Below are 22,256 nucleotides of genomic sequence, written 5' to 3'. Positions count from 1 at the left end.
ACTCTGCTCCAGAGGGCATCCTGGGGCGAGGGGTGAACAAGGGCGTTGGCTAGCGGGGTCTCCCGGGAGCGCTACTGCTTGATCAGACGTCACCACTGTTTCTGCACATGTTGTTGACTCAGCCCTCTAATTTGCTTCTGTTCCTTACTCCAGGCCGCCTGCACCACTCATCAAATCTACTGTTGCCAGGGTTTTTGTTTTTGTTTTTGTTTTTGTTTTTTTCCTATCTGATAGCAGATTTGATTTCACTGATTGGGTTTTCCGTTAATAAAGTTAGACACCCCCCACTTCAAAACTGAGCTGTATTCAAGTGCTTGTCTTTAAACCTTTGAACCAGCTCTTTCAGAGTTTTGAAAAGAGATAAAAGTTCTGACTTAAAAGACTTTTTTCATAGCCATGCTCAACTGAGGCTCCGGGTACACATTCTCTTTATATAGGGATTAATTACCTAGTTTTATCTGAAAAGCTCTAGTAGGCCTTAGCATCTTGAAATCCAACTTCTCATTTAATTGTAGTCCAGAAGCAGACCTGAAATGTTCTAGAAGAGACAGCCTTGACCTTTTATAGAGTATGACATGGTGCCAGGCAGCAATGACAGCGGTAATAATATGGGTCTCATGCCTACTTCTTAGCCTGAATGAAAGAATGAGAAATATTATATGTTCTTTATACCACAATACTATGAATTTTAAATCAGAAGTACCTAGAGATGCTAAGAAAAAGATGGAAGATCTTTATTCTGAGAGAGAGAGACAGAGAGAGTGAGTTTTTTTCTTCACATCTACTCAAAAACAGCACAAGGCAAATATTCATAGGTAAGAAAACACCCTGTCTGATAAGTTTAAAAAGCAATTTTAGAAAATGTAACTGGAAAAAATTCCATTTTCATGTGTATATTGGAATGAAATTGCCCCAATGCTAGTAAAGAAATAACAAAGGAAACAAATGCTTTTAAATGTTTCTGTGATGGGGGAGAAACATAGCATTTCTATTTTTAGCTTATACAGAGTCCCACACAAAAATAGCTCCAAGAAACAGATTTGCTCATATCTGGAAAACAGTCACTGCTGTCAGTGATTTGAGGAAGTCTAATAGAAACGGCAACACTGGTAAATATTGGACGTTTATCATCTTTTCTTTTTCCCTCATCCTTATGGGGAGGTAATCAGTTAGTGGCGTTGTGGCTGCCATGTTTTACATCTTGTTATCTTCCAGGCTATTCTTTTCTTTTCTTTGAACAACAATAATGCGTCCTTATCCCTCAATCCCACCCCATGAGCTGCCGATAGTACGGATTAGACATGTTATGCATTAGAGTATTTGATTCTTTGGAAGGCTGATTTTGTGTAATTGGTATCACAGGAGAAATATTAAGCACCCTGGAAGTTAATGAAGACCATTTGTTCTTCTCTTTTTCAGCGAAGCTTCTTGGGATGTGCAAGTTTTAAAGTGGGGGAGCTACTGAAGTCTAAGGAGCAACTGTTGTCCTTGAATCTGAGGTGGGTTTTGTTCACAGAACACAGCGAAGGTGGGAAACTTGTGATGTATGTTGATGGCTGGCTTAATTTCCAAGGCGCCATTCTTGTAGACGCTGGATGTCAACTCTTGAATAGGTGTGTTTCCCCTGCAACAAGTAATAGCACTAGAAACAGCAGTTACTCAAGTTCATGCTTCGCATTGTGAAATGGTATTAGATCTTGATGGAAAGCAATAGTACATTGCCATTAAAGAGATGTATTGTTTTGAAAGGAAATGTAAGCTATGGCTATGCTATTAAGTAAATTTTTGAGATGTTCTTTTTAAAATAAATAAGTTTTTAGGTTTGTTATTTATTTGTTGCAGGCAGCCTTGTAGCTTTATGACGGTAGAGAATAGCTGAGTTTTAAAGTTTTTTTGTTGTGGTGGTGTTAAACATAATATACTTTTCATACTAAAGCTGACTCATTGGAATAGTAGATCTTAATTAACTTTGAGTATGAGAACAATTTCTTTGATATTTCTTTAATATTTGACATGACAAAAGCAGTCTTTAGAAAGTTGCCAAAAATCTGAATGTAAAGAGTATTAAATAGGATGAATACTTCTTTTTAAATTTATAATAAGTTTGAAAATAAAGGTTTATTGTTTCCAACTGTATAACTTTTATAATGATATACACGTAGGGACTACTGCTCTATAAGATTTGTATAGCATGTATAGCTACAAACATTTTATAGAACACTATTAAACTTTAGTTTCTGTTTAAATGGGACACAGAGACTACTTTGAGGAACTAGATAATGTCTTAGGTTTGTTTGTTCCTTCTCCGAAGGACCTATTTCCAACCAATAATTAATTTTATCCATTAGTACTAAGGTTTATGTTGGCATCTATGAGCTTCATGGCTCTTCACTTGGAGTCGACAGTATAATATTCAAAATAAATCCTACTCCAAGCAAAAAAATAGGTTCTGGTGTGTTCTAAAAAGGCTTCCTTTAGGTTGTATCTTAAACAACATCTGGTGGTGGAATATTTTGTCTGATATGGCACTCAAGATTTCTTATAGTTTTGTGTCCTGTTCCCCGGAATTTTTTCTGCTTTTATTATTTTCAGTTTAAAGTATAAAATGGCCTATGAAAAAGCTGTTGGTGTAACCGATCCCTCACCAGACAACGCGCCAGTGTGAACGTGGGGACTGGCCTTTATACCCCCCCCCCTCCCCGCTCAAGAACTCGGAACCACTAGCTGTCTAGTTGCTTTCTGGGTCAGATCTCTTCTCACTCAGCAGCGTAGTGCACCACAGCGCCCCATGGAGACACCAGTGTGAAACAAGTGTTAGGGTACCAGAAATGGTCAGTGGAATGAAAACTAGTGAACATCGACGATACTTCAGAGAAAGAGACGGGAACAGAAAGGCAAGGTTAGATGGCCATCCTTGGAAACAAAATTAATGTAAGAACTTCTCATTTAGAGGAAAGCAAGATGTGCTTCCTTTTCATAATTGAATACCTCGCTTCTTAGTCATTCGGTTTCATTGTATGAAAGGAAAACAAATTCAACAACAAGGACTGGAGTTTTATTTAAGCAAATATTAATTTTAGCAAACCAGTTTTGAAATAGCCTAGAGAGTTTGTTTTTCTTTTTTGCCAAGTTTATAGCCCCACTAGATTATAAATTTATCATAGTCTTTTGATTTCTGGTACATGGTTTATTGTCATTGTTTGTTTGTCTTTGTTTGGGTTTTCTAAAGTTTCTGGTGCAGTTGATCTTCTTTCTATTGACTATTTCTCAGACAATGAATTGAAAAAGCATTAGGTTGGGGGTAAGAGAGATTTTTATTTATAAATATTTCTTGTGCTGATTACTTCTGTATTTTACTGCTTTTATATGCTGCTCATTACTTTTAATACAACAGAATTAAACATTCAGAAAAACAAAGGCAAGTTTCAGGTACTATTATAGGAAGGAAAAGCTGTGTTTCATTTTCCAAAATAAGAAAGTTGAGCTGTGCTCTCTAACCCCTGGCTTTTCACTGGCTTGTTCACATTCCCAAGTAGTATTCCAGAGCTCCCATCCCATTTAATGTGGCTGCAGTGCGTGTGGAGAGTGCTTTACACTGGAGATATTTTTCTTTCTACAGAAAATGGGAAAGGGCAAAAAGTGTGCATCTCAATTCTGATTCAAACTTCATGAAATGTGATGTGTGTTTTTAAAATTATAAAACAATGTTTGCATTTTTGAGGGAAATGATTACAACGTATAAGATAGTATCTTTTCATGAAAATCATCTTCATATATCTGCATGGTTTACTATGTTTCTTTCTGAGTGTGCTTTCTTTCCCTGTGGAACTGGTATCTTTATTGTTGACATCTTTACCATTATTTTATATCTACTTGATTTTGATACTTTATATAGAGTAGTCCCTATTTCCTTTGACTTGTTTTGTAGCTCCATTCTATCCTCCGATCTTTTCTCTGGTTCTTTGCTTATAGTCCTAATTTCTGTGCTATAAAATGAATAAAGTAGAGGTCTTATATAGACGATTATAATTTTTGCATGAAACACGCTGAACAATCTTACTATGATGAAAGAATGATAATGTTACGGAGAAAAACAAGAAACAACATCAATTTGTGTGCTCTGTCTCTCAGAATATCACAGATATCTCATTGACCCTCATCAAACTAATCTATGGTGTTACTTTGTCCATTTCATAAGTAGAACTAGAATGTAGAGAAAGTGTTTAAGTAACTTGAGCAAAGCTATACTAACCATGACTACAAAAGGGAAGGTATACATTTTGTGACTGCAAAACCTGTAATCTTAATGAACCACTCCCTGTCTCCTTTAATATTTAATAAAACTGAAAGTTAGTTGTGCACATCCCGTACGCACATGGGTGGGAAGGCCAGCTGTGTTTCATTGGCCAAGGGGCGTTGGGTCTTGTGAACTTTGTTCCTGGAGTCCTGTAAAACAGTCTGAATCCCTGTGGTGACTGAGAAAAATCTAACCAGAAGTTGACAACAGGGTGTTCAATGATGAATTTTTTTCAAATAAAATTATTATTATTTTTTTTTGTTGCTGCTCTTTTCTGGTCCTGAAAGAAACACTATATAGACTGTCTTACTTTCAGTGCAAGGTTCATTCTTTAAAGCATGGGGAGCATGGCTGTCTTCATAATGACATCTTTATATGTGTGTGTGTGTGTGTGTGTGTGTGTGTGTGTGTGTGTGTGTGTGAAGGGTCTGCAGGGTGTTCAGGGTCTCACTACTAGACTGGACTCAGTGATCCGCCTGTTTACAGCCTCCCAAGAGCTGGTATTATAGGTGTGCGCCTCCCCACCCAGTCTCAATTGCAGTCTTGGGCATGCCTCAGGGGCGGGGCCGGCACGGCAGGCCCAGGAATCAGACCCCTGGCCCCTGCGCCTGCTTGCAGACACTTTAATCCACTGAGCTATTTGGCCAGCCGTGACATTTTTTCTTGTCAATAGCTATTTGAACTTTAGAGGTGGTTTTAAGATTTGTATTAAACCACCTTAATAACCTTGTGCATTTTATATACTTTTCCTTTTTCTTTACGAGCTTCCAGTTAGCTTTTTTTTCAAGCCCTCTACACTAGGATTTGGGCAGATAATTCTGCTGGTCCCCATAGTACTAAGAATAATGTATGTCTAAAACATTTTTTATATTAAATAAGGTCAGTAGAAATTCATTTGCAGCCAACAACCCCTCTTTGGGAGAGAGCAGAATATTTGTCATTAATTATAAAGCAGAATAACATTATATTTCACTGAACGCATGCATGGGAAGGAAGAGGATGAGGATGGCATGTAAAGAGCTCTCTTAATTGATGCTTTTGTATAAACAAATACATATTTGCATCTGAAGCTCTAAAGTGATGCACCAGAACACTTTTCTCTTTGGATGTGAACAAGCCAGAAAATGAGAGAGACAATAGTGAATGCATACTCAGGAATGTTATAGATGCACAGGCTCGGGAGAGGATCTTGGATCCCTGAGCACTTCCTCCACTGCTCTTGGCATGATTCCAGAGAAGGTGAGTGGCAACTCCTGCAGGATGGGTCTGACCTTGATAAATTTTTGTCACCATAGGCAGAGAGGTCCTATAATTTCCTAGAGGATCCTAAGGTTTTGCACATTTCTAGTACCTTAGTTACTCTTCTAATAATGCCAGTGTTCCAGTGCACAAGAAGATGGCATTTTTCTTGTGTCACTAATTAGCAAATGGAGAAGCAGCAATAAGACTGGCTAGTGTCACCCCCATGGAATGGGATGGAGAGTAGAGAGTGCTATCTCAATAGCAGGGATTTCTCAGAAATTACTTTTTTCAGCATCTTGTGTTAAATTGCATTAGAGGACTAAGGGAACCTTGAACTCTCCACTTGAACATCCTAAAGTTTTGTCAGAAGGGCTCAAACTCAAGGCTGTCCACTCATCATAGGAGAAGGTTGGTGTTAGAAAAGTAGCCCTGCCCGTGTTATACAAACTTTCGTCTCCTTGCCCTGGCCCCAGCTTTTCTTCATGAAGTTACATGCAACAAGTTTTCCTTTTTCTGTGACATATTTCAAAGCATCATTTTGGTCCACTTGAAGTTTTAACTTCTTTTTTACCCAGGAAGAAATATGAGATAGTAGAAAGACTTACATACCAGATCTGAGCTCAAGTCCTAGCTCTGTCACCAGCTGGGTACCCCATGCACCAATTTAGTCTCTCTTCCATCTGTCAAAGGAAGTAGCAAGGACTTCTCTCCTTGAGTGGTCCCTGGCAGTTAATAAAATGCAATGAAGTTCTAAATACTGACCTACATTAGGGAAAAACACTATAAATATTGTTTCTCCTGTTCCTTGCATTAAATTTACTATTTCTTTTCATCATCACTTCATCTTTTGCTGAGTTGCTTACTTAGTGTATTAAAATTCTTTCTTATTTAAAATCTGACAGCCACAGTTCTCTGAACTTGGTCAGTGACAGAGAGGTTGACTTAATCCTGAATCTAGACATAGCATTTCTATGTTTCCAAGGAATAGAGTCCTATCTGAGCACTGAGTTCTAGTCTAGCCATTCTGATGTCAAACCTGGCTCCTAGGAAGTGGCATTCCCCAGTGAGATCAGGTGAAGAGCCACTAGTTTCTCTGGTTGAAGCAGGCAGCTGGCAGATAGGATTGGAGAGGAAACTTCTTTTGACAAAAACTTGAGCAATACAGCATTTGAAGTAGGACAGAAATTCATGACGGTAACACAGGGTGTCAGTTGCTCTTAGAATTTATTGATGCACTTTATTGCTGAATATACCAAAAACTGTCCATAGATGCAAATTCAAGTGACCTTTATCTGGGTTGGACTGAGAGAATGAAGGATGGCATCATACATAGAAATAGAGGGTTTTCTTGTGAAACTGATTATTCTTTTAAGTAACCATGTCAAAATCCCTGATGGATGCAATTGCTTAGCATTATCATAAAGCTGTACCATAAGTCCCCTTGTAACAGCAGTTAAACTTGCACCACTTTAATATAACATGGAAGGAAATGCAAAACACATAAAAATGAAATTAAGATAGTAAAGAAATAGGAAAAATATGTGATTCAGAGGCGTACAGGTACCCAAATCTTCTGTAGATTAGCAGGAAGGCTGATTGCTCTCAGATTCACTATGTTTTTTAGTCTTGGAATTGATGATAGTGGTATCCATTTCATAAGGTTTGTTGTAAGAGTCTCATAAGTTACTAGTATGAAATGTAAATAGTGGTGCTTGACGAACCACAAATATTGGATAAATATAATTCTTGTTTTATTTATTATTTATGTTTGATTATTTATGTTTAGGAGAGAATTAGATGTACTGTACACAGACTGGTTACAGTGTTATCTGATGCAAATCAGGCATTCCTTATGCACTCATTATTCAAATTATTATCAACACCATGTACCACATGGGCCCTGCCCCCGCCCTGGGAGGCTGAACGGGCCGCTGAGTCCAGGCATGGTGGTGCAGGCCTGTAGCCTCAGTGCTGGGGAGGCTGAAAACAGGAGGATCACTAAGAGTCCTCACTGCGTAGTGAGACCCTGTACCAAATACATAAAAAATTGAATTAAATTAAAATTTCAAACACATTATCATCACCAATATTACTAGCTTCTATTCTTTTGGACTAGATTTTCATTTATAACTTAAATGACTCTGCAGTCATATATTCTGTATTTTTCTTTATGTCCTTAATGTGTTTTCATGAAGCTGTAGGAATGACAATGGAACGCAATTAGCAATTGCTTAGTTTGTATTATTCAAAAGATGTTGAATTTGTCAGATTGCAAATTGGTTTAGAGTTCTGAGTCACTGAAAGGGCAACGTAGGCTTAGAGTACACTTCAGTAGTTTCTCAATTTGTATAAAAAGCCTAAATTCTTTCCTCTTTTAAGGTGCAAATCATATAAAGTCAATATCTGTACACAAAGACATCTGCATAAGAAGTTTGAGACCTAATTTAGCTTTGCAGATAATTTGCAGGAATGATTAGCCTGAAAGGAATTATATCTGACCTGAAAATTTTGTATTAGATTTAACCATATTTATCAAAGTCACTTTCATCATCATCTCTATATTTCTATTGCTTTGGACAAATTCATATTATCTCTTTCCAAATAGTATTTCTTGTTATGTAAGTGTCCTCTTGGCTATTAATACAGGTTCTTTAAATTAGGGTTTCTGTGGTCCACTATTTTTGAAAATCCTACCTTTTTGGAAAAAAGCAAAGTATATTTTTTTATTGTAGGATTTTTATGGAGTTTTTGTTGGCACTTAAAGGCTCCTTGGCACCCCCACGGAACACATGGCACCAATAACCTTTAAATTAAGCTCAAAATTCTTCCTTCAGGGAACATCTATCAAAAGATGATTAGATACAGTCTCCTAACACACACAGTTACATAATTTAGAAAATCTTCATTTAAAAGGACAGAAATAATACAATATTTTTCCAGTGAAATTGGTGAAATACTGTCCAGTACCTTATGCAATTTTCCTACCACTGCGTGTCCTATCACACACACTTCTGCCGGTGGCACGTGGTCTCCGCCCAAGTAAGCCTTCGTGCCCACACTTATGTGCCTGACCTCTCAACACTGTTCCCTGCCTCACACCTTAGTGACAGCCCTGTGACATTTTTCAGGAATGCCCATGACCTTTATTGATACCAATTTGTAAAATTTAGATGAACTGGATAGATGAGAAAAGTTTTATGTTCATAGGCAGATTCTTTTAGGAACTGATAAATGAACACATACATATTTTCACAGTCATTTAATAACTCAACTCATATTGAACATTTCCCCTTTGAGAACTCTTCCATTTAGTACTTTTCCTTTTTGTGGTTAAATTAAGAACTATGAGATGCTATAAATTTCAGCATCATTTTCAACTTTTCCTTCCTGGAGTCTTTATCTGGTTATGCATTTTCGCTTCCTTTTTGAAACTGTGTACATTACCTTCCTTTTCTCCACTTCCACAATGAGCACTACCTTAATACATGTAGGCAAAATCCTTAACTGAGGTACAGAGCATTCCCCATCAGTAGCCAGGCAGAGGACTGCGTTTTCACCTTCTTCTGTGCCCTGTGCCTTACTGCTACACTGCCAACTGCTTTTCTCCATTGGTAGTGGCTGATGGCTACTCTAAGTGTGGAGTCCAGAGTTCCTTATGTTTCTCTGGAATCCTCTTGTCTCCTATGCATGTTCTTTGTGCTCAGTTCCAACTGCAGCAACAAGGGAGCACAATAATGTCTGTGTGTGCAGATAGTACACCATAGTTTCTTCCCTGTACTGATGGGAATTTTTCCATCATTTAAAAAAAAATCTTACTTAAAGAATGTTTTATCCATCTTCATGATCCTGGTCATCTAAATGTTCACTCTTACTGGAAATCAAGAGGATCATTTTATAGCATGTTAGTGAAAATGTAAATAACCCACTACTATTATGGACTACTGGACTATATTGGATTATTTTGCTGAATTCACACACCTACAATATTTAAGTTGCAAGGGAATACCCATCTCTGACAAAACTAAACAAAAAAAAAAAAGGGATACAAATGAAGGACCATTTTGTATCTGTGTATACAAAGTAGTTAAGATAGATATATAGCTACTTCCTCTTAATTCAATGAGAAGAAAGATTTGTACTAAGTGTTTGGACAGGATACCATATCTGTGTCTTATACTATGAATAACCACTATGAAGGCAACAATATACAATGCATTAATTATTGAAACTGTCCTACTAATTGGTTTTGAAACTGTCTCATGGCTATTTGTTTCTCAAAATTAATTAAAAACAAATTAAAGTCCACCATCCCTCTTCTTGGGTTCCTATTAGCTCGTCAGTTTCTTGTGGTCAAATGATGATCTTCTTAGCATAAGACTTCTGAGTAGAAATGAGAAGTAGGCTACAGCTCCTGCTGCACCTAGTATGACTCATGGATCATAAGAACTGCATTTCCAGTGAAAATTTCATTTGCTTTTCCATGTGTAAATTGTTAGTTTAGCGTACCTATGTGAGAGACATTGGGCATACTGCCTAGAGAACACTGAAGAAGTTGCCCATCTCCTCACAGTCGATTCCCTCTAACAGTGTGTCCTGGTCACAGAAAGGCTACTTTAATTCATTAATGGAACTCATGATGGCTGTTGTTCTGAGGCACATATAGCGTCTCTATCTCACAGGGAGGATGTGGCAGTGGCAGATTTTTTACAATGAAGTGTCATTAACCTCTGAGCTACATTCTCAGCTCTTTTTTATTTTTTAATTTTGAGACAGAGTCTCACTGTGTCACTTAATTGCCCAGCTTGGGTTCAAGCTTGGATCTTCCTCCTCAGCGTCACAGTGTACTTTGAGATGTGAACCACCAGTCTGAAGAGATACAAAATTGTGTCCGAGAAAGAATAATAGCAACATTTATGGAAGATAGGAAACCCTAAAACAAATACATGAGGAAATATGTTAAGTGAGATTTTTAGAAAACAAAAGAGAACAAAGAGAAAAAGACAATCAGTGAAGAATAAGAGAGAAGAAATAGGAAACAAGTGCATTTAGTTTCATTTAAATACAGTCAGCACTGATACAGGCAAGTTGTTTTTCTCAGGGCTGTGCATTCGGGGAGATAGTTGCTTTGGGCCGAGCCAACAGTTTGATGGGTGATTTCTTACATCCCCTGACCAACAAGCCTTCGTATTTAGTGGGATAGAAAATATCAGACCACTAAGGATCTCCCTTATCTCATTGTGTTCCACTGATGATCTTGTTATCGAATGTCAGTTTCAAAACCTTTCATAGAGCAGATTTTACATTAAGAAACGTGATGAATACAGGTTTAATTGGACTTGATCTATGGCTTACTGGGCCTGTATTACTTGACACAAAAAAATTAAGTGAGCTAATTTGCTTCTCTGAATGATAATTCTTTCTCATGTTGACACATGCAAATTTGGAAGTAAACAAACACACATCTCTAGGATTTAGTATAAAAATTATTAATAAAAGAGCATGAAAGACTAGAGCCCAAACCTTCAACTTTCTTATGTGTTTTAGTCTTTCCCAATATTTCTCTTGGCGGAACCGGGGATTGAACTCAGCTCCTTGCACTTGCCAGGGAAGCACTTACGCCACTGAGCCATCTCTGCAGCCCCTCCCAATATTTCTCTGCTGCAGACTTGCTCAGTGAATGCAGGTCTAAAAGTTCCAATCATGACACAGAAATGCTGGTTAGTAGGGAATTGTGTCTCTTATCTTGAGCCAAACTGAGATTTGCAGGCTCACACACGCAGGAGGACTGAGCTGCATGCGCTCATGGTTTGCTTGTTTGTTGGGCAAATGCCAACTAACACTAAATTTCTTGGCTATTGAGACTCATCTCTAATACTGGGGAAAATGCAGTGTCACTGTGCCCAACACCATCGCCTTCAACGCAGGGCAGAAATGGGTCTGAGATTGCAACACAGAAGAAAGTTAGAGCCCAGCTAATGTCACAAGGAGTCAATCACATTGTATAAATGTAGCAGTCTGTCTAGTAATCATAGTACAATGAGATGATCTTAAATTATAGGTTCACAGGTGACACGTAGAGACAATCATCCCTTATACCTTGATATAATAAAGGAACGAGTTTGTCTCTACTCTCTTTCACACCATCTTTCCTTTCCCTAAACCTCACCAGTGTTGGAAGCAAATACTATTTAGGTGATGTTATCTTTCCTGCCAGCTTCATTTGACAAGTGCACTGAGACAATATAAGATCCACGAAGGCTTCAGCGACAGAAAAAATTGTAAAAGAACACCTAGGACTGGTTTTATAATATTTTTCATGAAATTGTATTTTCTCCCAGATTGTCTTTGTGATGTCTTTTAAACTGTTTTCCAGAAATGCTAGTCATAGCTATGAAATGATGCAGCAACATTTTATCTGAGATTGAGGGCTAAGGTGAATAAAAGATGGGAATATATATGATTGCTAGAGAAAACTTTCCAATTTTTTCACAGCTTTCAGGACCATTTTCAAAGAGAGCTTTACAAACTTCTCTATGTCTTCTCCTTGGGGGAGATGGAGAAAAAAGGAAAGCTAATGAGTTTCTAAGTGGTAAGAAAGATTTCCTTCTGGAATTCATCTTACGAGGTAGAGAGGCAAAGAATAGAGAAGAACAACGTTTTATAATAGCACATGGATGCTCATCCTGTGAAATCCTTTATATTTTGGCACAGGGTCTCTAAACAGCTTGGAGTCCTAGTGATCCTCTTGTCTTAGCCCCTCCAGCACTGGGATCACAGGTTTGTGCCACCACGCCTGGCTTTGGTGGCCTGCACCATGTGCTTGGTTCTGGGGCTGCCACAGTATGTGGTACTGAGGATCAGACTTGAGACCTTGCGCTTGTCAGGCCGGTGCTTATGCTGCCAAGCTGTCTCCCCAGCCCTCCCTTTCATTCTTGAATCATACATATTTATAGTCAGCACAAACAGGTGACTCATGAGGGTCCACTGCAGACCACAGCACTACAATGCAGATTCTGTATTTCAGCCACAACAGAGAACTAAGTCACACCACTCCTAGGGGCTGTGTGGTCTGTACTCTGCCACTGAGTAGAAACGTGGCTGTAGGGAGTGGGCTTTGGTGCTCTGGAATTTGTCCTCTCTTAGACAGTCTCTAAGTCCCTAGTGGTAGCTGCCTGAGCACTGTCTCCATCTTTCAGTCACTCTTTTGGGGATGAGGTGGAATGTGAAAAGGAATATCTGCATTCCTTGGAGAAACTGTTGAGTGCTTTTGCAAGGACCAGCTTTCACTCCTCCTGGATAGCCATGTATTCCTGTAAAGTAGCCCTCGCAGGGTCAGATCTAAAGGAATCTTTGGAGACAGAGGTGCTGATTGAAGCTCACAGGGCACCCGTAATCATCCTCTGTACCTGGGAATAAGAGCAGTACAAAGCTCATGAGGTCAACTCGAGATTTTTTTCTGAAGAAGTACACATACAGGAACCAGGGAGATAGTTCAGCGGTCTAAGCACCTGCCTGGTAAGCGCAAAGACCCGGGTTCAATCCCCAGTACCACATGCCATGCTGGCCATGTGCTGTGCCAGCCACCCAAACTGGGCAGGGTGGTGCACGCCTGTAGGCTCAGCACAGGGAGGCTGAGACAGGAGGATCACTAGGAGTCCGAGCTGTGTAGTGAGACCTTGTACCAAACAAACAAATAAATACATCTTAAAACGAATAAGAATAAAGACGTATATGTGCAGTGCAAGGGATGTAACTCTTGACACATAGCCTGCAGTAAACGCTGGAAATTGTTAGCATCGTCATCACACCACGCCCTGAGCAGCACCATCTTTCTTTGAGGTTGTCCAGCCGCTCCAGGCTCGTTGATGTTGATTGGTCTTTAATTGCACACTTCGCACCCACCCGTGCTCAGCCTGGCCCAGCGGGTGATCAGTTCCAGGCTCCTCAGGAGGGGACATTTGAGCAAATACTCAGAGGAGAAAGCAATTTTGCAGATACCAGCTGGGAATAGTGATGGTAATGCTGGTGCAGGTATCTCAAGTGAAACATTGGCTACTGCAGAAGTGCTAAGTAAAACATGTGCACGATGTCCTTGAGGAGTGTTAGTCCGAGGAGTCAAGAGTTGAGCGAGCAGAGTACAGACTGTTAAATAAATGAAGCTTGGGAGGTGACCAAGTTCAGTCAGCAAAGGGATGAAAGTTATGGCACGTCCAGCATCTGTAAGTCTGAATAAAGCTAACATCCATGAACAAGTTGTAGGTGAATGAGTGACTTGATAAGACTCATGGTGGTAAGGGACTGACTACAGTGGGCAAGGGGGAAGTCCGAATCTAAATGCAAGGGAGGCGTGCTCGTGGCTTGAACCATGGAGGCTGTTCAGAGGTGGTGAAACATGCTCACATTCTAGATACATTTTTTTAAAAAATTTTGTTTACTTGGTACAGGTGCTGGTGCACAGCTCACACTCATAGTGATCCTCCTGACTCAGCCTCCCCTGTGCTGGGATTACAGGCGGGAACCACCGTGCCCATGACCAGCACGGTGCGAGCCCAGTATAGCATGCACTGCTGGGGATCGAACCCGGGTCCTTGGGCTTGCCAGGCAGTCTCTTAGACTGCTGAGCTATCTCCCCAGCCCCTGGATTCATTTTGTAAAAATGACTGACAGGATTTGATAGTGCAGTAGAATAAGTGCTTGCCTGGCAAGCTCAGGGTCCTGAGTTCAGTCCCTGGTACCGGGAAAAAAAAAAAAAAGAAAGATTTGGTAATGCATGGATACAAGATATAGGAGAAAGAGGACAAAAAATGGGCCCAAAGGTCTTGGTCTTGATTTTGGGAAGAATAGAGTTCCTACTAAGGGGAGGTGGGAACACAGTTGGCTTTAGTTGAAAGAGTAGGGGCTCCCTAAGGAACAGGTGCAGAGGAGGTAAGCTTGTAAGAATGAACTAATACAGATAATAATGAAACTAATGCAAGCTCCAGTCAAGAAAAATCTATATTTTGCATAGATAAGTGGAGAAAAATTATCACACTTTAAAATTCATATATGAAGGGCTATTTTATTTTTTCTTAATTTTAATTAATTAATTAATTTGTTTATTTATTTTTGCGGACCTGGGGATTGAACTTAGACCCTTGTGTTTGCCAGGGAAGTGCTTATTCTAACTGAGCCATCTCTCCAGCCCCTTTAGTTTTATTTTAAAGAATAAAAACAAATAGCAGAAACAAAGACAGAAACAAAGTAACAAATAATACATACATTACAGAATGAAAGGCTATTTCAGAAAATGTGTGTTCCATGCTGTTATTTAATAACTAACATCAATTTATTCAGCAGTAACAGGATGGAAGACAGAGAATAATAAAACTATAAGACATTGTAATATGATACTGCAGAAAATTGAATCAGAGAGGCCATAGGTGAAATGAGGAATGTTCTAGAATTCCAGTCCTCATATTCCCTCTCTTCTGTTGCTTCCATCAACAGTCCTGCCAAAAAATAACAACTTACACAGATTGCTTCATTTAAACTGAAGAATATCATCTAAGACAGCTAACATCTTTTTCCCTATTTTATAAATGATAAAAGTAAACAGAATTGTGAAGTAAATTTCCCAATACTACATTGTGGGTACATTCCAGGAAAAATGAATCTAATGAATATATATATATATATATATATATATATATATATTCCTAAAATTAAAGGTTTTATTTGAAAGAAGATGGGCCAGATTCAGTTATATCCAGGTCATATTGTGATAAAACTTGGCAGAAATTTATAAAAGTGACTCAAGAGAATTTCCATAAACCAAAAGTAATGGACAGTTAAGTTATATTCTGGCTGGTTTTTAAAGCTTAAGGTTTGGAAGGTGCCTGGTAGTGACTATGACCCTCCAAATTCATGTATTGCTGCACCGACTCTAAGGTGACAGCCTCTGAAGATGACATCTTTAGGAGCTGGTCAGGTTTAGGTGAGTTGATCTTGGCAAATCTCCTCATGGAATCTGCGCTCTTCTAAGATGCGTGGGGCCTGAGCTTTCCCTCATCCTCACATGATAGCAGCTAGGATGTGGCTGCGTGCAAGCCACAGCGGGAGTCCTCACCGGAATCCGATTCTCCTCCTACGCTGCTGCCAGGCTCTCAACCTCTAGGAGTGCGGGAAAATAAATTTCTTTCATTTCACTTCCCAGTCTACGGCATTTTGTTATGACAGACTGAGCTGAGCAACACCAAAAGTGATAGATCCTGATAGAGTTTCTTGAATTGACTTTTAGATCATATCCTTATCACATCAACTATGCATTTTTCTTGTTACCAGGAAGGCTCAAACTACTGAAGTTGCAGTGCTGCTGCATGTCTAAGGCGCATCACAGATGCAGGGCTCTGTAATGCTAAGTTGCGTTGTGAATATTGGCAAGATGAAGGTCTGCAGATGAACCTGGGAAGATAGACACCAGGGAAAGTTAGAAGAAGGTGAAAGGAAAAGCCAGTGGCTATGCTTGGATGTATGTAGTTTTTCAGGAAAATGCGAGTACAGGGGCTGGCTTGTGTGACACTGGAGACCAGTGTGTGACACAGCTGTTAGAGTCCTTGTGCCTGTCTGAGGGGGGACATGACTCTGCAGCTTATGGCCAAGAGCATAGTGTGAAGGCATTTTATGTCATGGCGCAGTTCTTGCCAGAAATACTATGGAAATCAAGTTTTGGGAGATCTGAAGGGAGTTATGGGGAGAAGCTTATCCAGCCCTCGTGCGGCTGAAGAATTTCCAGTTATGGTTCAAAACGCCAGGGATTTAATGCAGAAATAATTTGGGAGAACATCAGGGATCGGAACATTTCAGATTATATGCATAATCTAACAGAAGCAAATGGAGATGCTTATAGGAAAAAAAAAAAAAAAAGAATTTCTCAGTGTGCAGAGAACAACGTAACTCCAGATTGAGAAGAGATAAATAGGAAAGCTCCTGCTGCTATTTAGAGGATTGAGTCTATGAGAAGAAACCCAAGGAAGGAAGGAATTAAAGAAGCGGCAGCATCACACATTGTCTCTTGCCCAGAAGAAAGATTAACTAGTTTAGCAGAAGGCAAATTTCCTCAGAACTCCAGAGCAGCCTGTCAAGAACCAAACCAAACCATTACCATTTTCTATCAAATTTCTATTTTTATTTTATTTTAAAAATGAAAACAATAACCTTTATTATACATTTATTTGCTTATATATCAGAACTGGGTATTGAACCTAGTGTATTGTGCATGCTAGACAAGCCTTCTACCGCTGAGCTGTGTCCCTATGCAAAGTAAGTTTCCTCATCCAACAGCATAGAAGCTAGTTACCACCACTTTATGCTGTGGTCTTGAGAAAGAAATCTTTAAAAATTAGGCTTGGTCTTCGGATTTGTACTGGTCTTGGACAGCTCCCCGCAAAACTGATGGCTCAGTTTCGAGAAAATGGACTAGAAAATCCAAAGAGCTGGACTCTGAGCTCAAAGCTTTTTCTTGGTTTAGTTGATTAGCTAATACTAATCACTATGTGAGCGCATCTCAGAATAAGAGGGAAGAGCAGCTGTGTGCAGCATTATTTAAAACTAGCGTCTGTCCACTGATGAATGAATGAAGAAGTGTAGTCCACACATGCACAGCCATAAAGATGGCTCAGTGGAATAAACACTTGCCTGGCAAGTGCAAGGGCCTGAGTTCAATCCCCGGTTCCACCAAAGGAAAAAAAAAGAAGAAGAAGAAGAACAAAATGGTGTCACCTACAAGAGAATGATGGAACTGGCGAGCACCATGCTACCTAAGAAAAACCAGCTTCACAAAGACACATGTTTTGTCTCATGGGAATCGAGGAGGGGGGGCCTGAAAGTAGGAGCCAGGATATTAGAGAAGAGGAAGAGAATTGAGGAGGGGAAGGAAGACCAAAGAGAAGCAAGCCAGGAGGAAATACACTGCATGTTGTCTGTCTGTCTAAGTGATATGCCATCTTACTTGTTAAACAAAAATAAATGTCATGTTATAGACTGAAAATGTCCCTCAGAGGCCTCATGCCCTCACGGGGAGGGCTTCTGTACAGTGATGGGGTGATGGGTGAGCTCTGCCTACCAGGGCCGTCATCCACTGGAAGGTTAGCAGATGCGTGCTGTTGGAAGTGGGACCTGGACGGAAGGCACTAGTCACTGGGGGCATGGCCCTGGAAATAATTTGGGAAATATATTTCTCTCCCCTGTCTTCTCCCATCTCTCTTTCTCCTTCCCCTTATCTCTCCTCCTACCCTCTCCCTCTTCTCCTTTCTGTCTCCTCCCTCCCCTCTTCTTTCTCTCTCCTTCCTCTCCCCCTAACACCCTCTGCCACCATGATATGAGGAGCTTGTCCTCCAAGTTGTTCATTTTTCACCAGAGAAACAGCTGCCCAGGTGCTGTATCCATGATCAAAAAAGGAAAAACGACTCTTTTCCTTTAAGCTGTGGATCTCAAGTACTTGTCCTGGCAATAAAAAAAGTAACTAAGACAATAAAACTAGTGTATCTTTAATTAGGAATGTACTTCATTACAATTCTCAAAACTTTACAGAAGGATATATAGTAATCCCTTTTGAATTGAAAATTTTAATTCCATGACTTAACTTTTACATCTTTTCTCTTCCTGTTAGAACCTTAGTCTGCCAAACACCAAAACTCACTCCTTTTCTTACACAGGTTCTTTTTTAGACATGTAACAAAGATCTTTGAATTAGGAATCTATATATCTTCTTATAATAAAAAATTAAATTTATATTTTAAAAAGGAGGCAGTCAGAAGAAAAATAGATACTTCAAATTGAAAAACTTGAGAAATAAAAAATTGCTTTATTTTTGCTGGTCATCAGAATTTGTTTATCTTCAGTAAAAACAGTATACTGTTGCCAAGTAGCAGAAATCTTGAACTTTGCTTCAATTAGTTTTTTTCTTATAAGAAAAAAGTAAGAATCTTATTGTTCTTTATAGATTGCTTGAATTATAAAAAAGGTCACATTTTGACCTCTAAAATGATTACTGGCTAATGTAGTAACGCAGAGTCAACACTGTAGAGCCCATTAAGTTAGAATCAGATTGCAAGAACTTTCAATTCTTTGTAGTATTTTAAAACTTCCACCATCATTCCTTTGATACTTTGCTTAGCTTGGCGAACTTTATTACCGCTGAAGTGGTTGCTCTTCAGAAGTGATTTGCAGCTTGCTGGAGGGATCATGCGATCATGCGATCGCCCACGTGATCTCTGTGTGCCCAGCCCACCACGCTGTGACACCTGGAGGTCGCATTCAGCCCCACGCCCCTCCTCAGTCCTTTCTCTTCAGGCCCCAGGAAGCTGGCCTCTCTCCCTTGCAGCTCCACCTGGTGTAAAACAGGTGTCTTCTGAAGTCCGCTTCAACTTAGGCTCAGGATCTTGAACCATTCATGGTTTTTCATGACACCAAAGCCCCCCGCAGATGGCATCTCCCCACATTCCCAGAGAACAGTAGCACGTGACACGCTTCATCTCTTTGCTTTGCAACTCTTTTCAGACACGCTCTGCTCAGTGGCCACACTGATGACCTTTCCAATTCATTGGCTGCTTAGGATATTTTCTGGCTTACTTGAGCAATCCATTTCTGAGGTCAAATCTGGATCTGTGGCTTAGCCATACGTCTGCACAGTCTCCATTGTGAGTGTCTTGTTGCTCTGACTTCCATCTGCCACCGCCTTAGCATGTTCCCTCTAGTTGCTCTGGCCCTGCAGAGGCTTTGATGTTCCAGTTCAGCTCTACCCTTCGTGCTCTGCTCCTATCCTCTCAGCCAAATGAGGTGCAATGTCCACCCCAAGAAATCACAGAATCATTTCCTCATGCATAGTCTCAACTCCTGCACCTCTCTCTTCCTTTTGCTGTAGTCCCTGATGAAAATGTTAACTTAAAAAACAAACAAACAAACAAACAAAAGCATATAATGTCCAAATCCTGGTGAGTGTCAGTGTTTAGCTCATGTGCTCCACATGTGATTCCTAAGATGAGCAAGGTGGCAAAGGCTGACTGCTGTGCTCAAGGGTTGCATCTGGGGGGCCGGACCCTTAGATGCCTGGGCTTTGCTAGAACTGTAGCCCGACTGTTTTTCTAACTTGTTCATTCTGCCATTCTCTGGAACAATTATTTATACTGACTCATTCCTAAAACCTGGAAAATATTCTCCTCTTCTTTCCCAGATCATTTATCTGATTGCTATGCCACTGAGAAGAGAAATTTAACAATTTCCCACACCATATTTGCTAACATGCTTAACATCTAGTCTGCCTTTCCTCCTGTGATTAAGACGAACTCTTGCTTCTTTTCTAAAATTGACTACTTCGAGTAGAGCAGAGTGCTGACCAAGCTCTTGAACTCCTGAATCTCACATCCAACCAGCTGGTGATGAATGAATTTTGAATGAGTGTATCAAATGTAAAATATTCATAATGAACTCTTTCTTTTTACTTGCTGACCCTGAACTCCTGTTCACCTTTACAGTCTCTTCAACTCAGAAAAGTGGCGGTTCCACCCTTCCCATTGTTTAAGTGCAAATCTTTTTTTTTTTGTTTCACATATTTGCTTTATTTGAAAAGACTTTATTTTTAGTTTTTTTTGTTGAATTCCTACTATTGTTAAATGTTTTATTGATTTTAATGAGAAAAAATATGGCAATGAAACAGTTTCAAATCAGGTTAGTAGGACAGTTACAATAATTAATGCATTGCATATTGTTGTCTTTGTAGACATCAGTCAGAGGACAAGATGTAGACATGATATGCTGTCTAAACAATATTAGTACAAACCTTTGTTTTCATTGAGGTAAGATAAAGTAGCTGTATAACTGTTAACTACACACACACACACACACACACACACACATTCCCCCTTTTTTGTTTTGTTAGAGATGGTTGTTCCATTGCTGTTAGAGAAGCTGTATTTGGAGAAGTCTTTCCTGTCATAATTTTATAATTCTCTGGAAGTTCCTTGTGATAGAGTTTATAGAACAGGCCTGTGTAAAGTGCTGGAATTTCTTTCATGGAGAGGTCAATTTTGTGAAACCCTTCTCTGTGTCCATATAGCAACATCCAAGCCACTCTGCAGGTGATGGGAGTTGTATGTTGAGTCCTGATTAGGACTGAAGAAAAGAAGACTTAAAAATGGGAAAATCTACAATATTTTCTTCATGGAAAATCATGATTAGAAAATCAGCATCAAATACTTAATGTTCATTTGTTGTACAGTATATGTTAACCTACATATATAGTGTACTTTGAATTTTTTAAAAAAAAAAACATGTAAATGTGAATTTAATAGCACAACAATCCTTTTTTCCCCGATAATTTTATCAAGAAACAAATAAAAATGAGACAGTTTCAAATCAAATTGGTAGGACAGTTTCAATAATTGACACATTGCATACTCTCTTCCTAGTGGTTAATTGCTGTACAAGATGCAGACATGTTATCCTATTTATAAACACTATTACAACAAATCCCTCTATTCATTAAGAGAATGTACCTATATATCTATTATAACCATTTTGAATACACAGGTACAAAATAGACATTCATCTGTATCCCCTTTTTTTGTTTAGTTCTGTCATTTGAATATTATAGGTGTGTTAACTCAGAAAAATATTCTAAAAGAGCCCTGTAATCCATAATAGTATTGGGGTTTCTGCTTGTTAAATGCAAATCTTTGTTGTCCTGGTTTTCTTGCTCTTGTTTTCCAGATCACAGCATCCTATTAATGCTGCCTTCCAGATAGAGCTCGCTTCTCACCCATTACAACTTCATCGGAATTTCTCCTAATCATCCTTACTACTTTCTCTTCACTTGTCTCCAGTTCGTTTTCTAGCCTTGCAGCCCATGCTTTTACTTTAAAATATATGTCTGTTGATTTTCTACCTTGCTCAAAGTAAAAGGCAAAGTTCCTGGAGTGCCCTGTAAAGTGTAGTCTCCCTCACCCTCACTTGGGGTGTCCTCTGAGACACACACCGACCCCCACCATCATGGTGACACCCCATGTCCACGCTGTATGAAGTGCCCTCCCTCCAGGGTGAGAGTATGGATGGACCTCCTGAATATTGTGGGAGAGATGTTGTCCTCAATGGCTTACCTTCTAGGGCACAGTCATATGTGGATGCCAGGGTGACCATGTATAAGATGCTGGATTTGTAGACTGGAGAAGGACATTTTCCTGCTGGCCCCATGGAAGGACACCACCATGTCATGGTGTAAATGGTTCTTCTGCGTGGAGCCTCACAGCAAGAACCTTTGTGTGGCCTGGGATCTGACATCATTCGAGTTGAAAATGAAAACCTTTGTCGTGCAAGGAAATAAATTCTACCACCCACACACAGGACATAGATTCTTCATGAGGGCCTTCCAATAAAGAGCAGCCCTGCCTTCCTTTTGATTTCTACATGTGTTTTAAAAGATAATTAAAAATAGTAAAAAAAAAAAAAAAAAAAAAAAACACCCTAAAACATTAGGAATGGCACACAGTTTCACTAAGCAAAATGATAGGAATTCAACAACAGTTGTATGGAATATTGTTGCCTTCAAAATAATTATTTTGATTACCAGATACAAGCATGCCAAATTTGTCAAAAATTAAAAAGAAACAACAATAAAATTAAACATTAACTGTTCCTTAAAATAGATCAGTAGAAATCAGCAATACAGCTATTCAAGAAGATATAT

At 39.3% G+C, this 22,256-nt stretch overlaps 1 protein-coding gene across 5 annotated transcripts in view; it reads left to right on the top strand.

Annotated features, from left to right (window-relative positions):
- The window catches only part of Inpp4b (inositol polyphosphate-4-phosphatase type II B), an 872,970-nt gene that overhangs the window by 609,484 nt on the left and 241,230 nt on the right, over positions 1-22,256 (top strand). For 4 of the 5 annotated variants that reach the window (XM_023706482.1, XM_004646208.2, XM_012512698.2 and 1 more), the window contains one exon: positions 1,420-1,499. In XM_023706482.1, coding sequence (XP_023562250.1) covers positions 1,420-1,499 — 80 coding nt within the window. Of the gene's footprint in view, positions 1-1,046; positions 1,110-1,419; positions 1,500-22,256 lie in introns of those variants that run through there. The other variant, XM_023706484.1, reaches the window with a different exon arrangement.

The sequence above is a fragment of the Octodon degus genome, unplaced genomic scaffold (assembly GCF_000260255.1).
Source record: "Octodon degus isolate 3935 unplaced genomic scaffold, OctDeg1.0 scaffold00260, whole genome shotgun sequence".
Classification (NCBI taxonomy): Eukaryota; Metazoa; Chordata; class Mammalia; order Rodentia; family Octodontidae; genus Octodon; species Octodon degus.
Note: the sequence above shows the minus strand (reverse complement) of the source record. Positions and strands in the feature narration are given on the sequence as shown.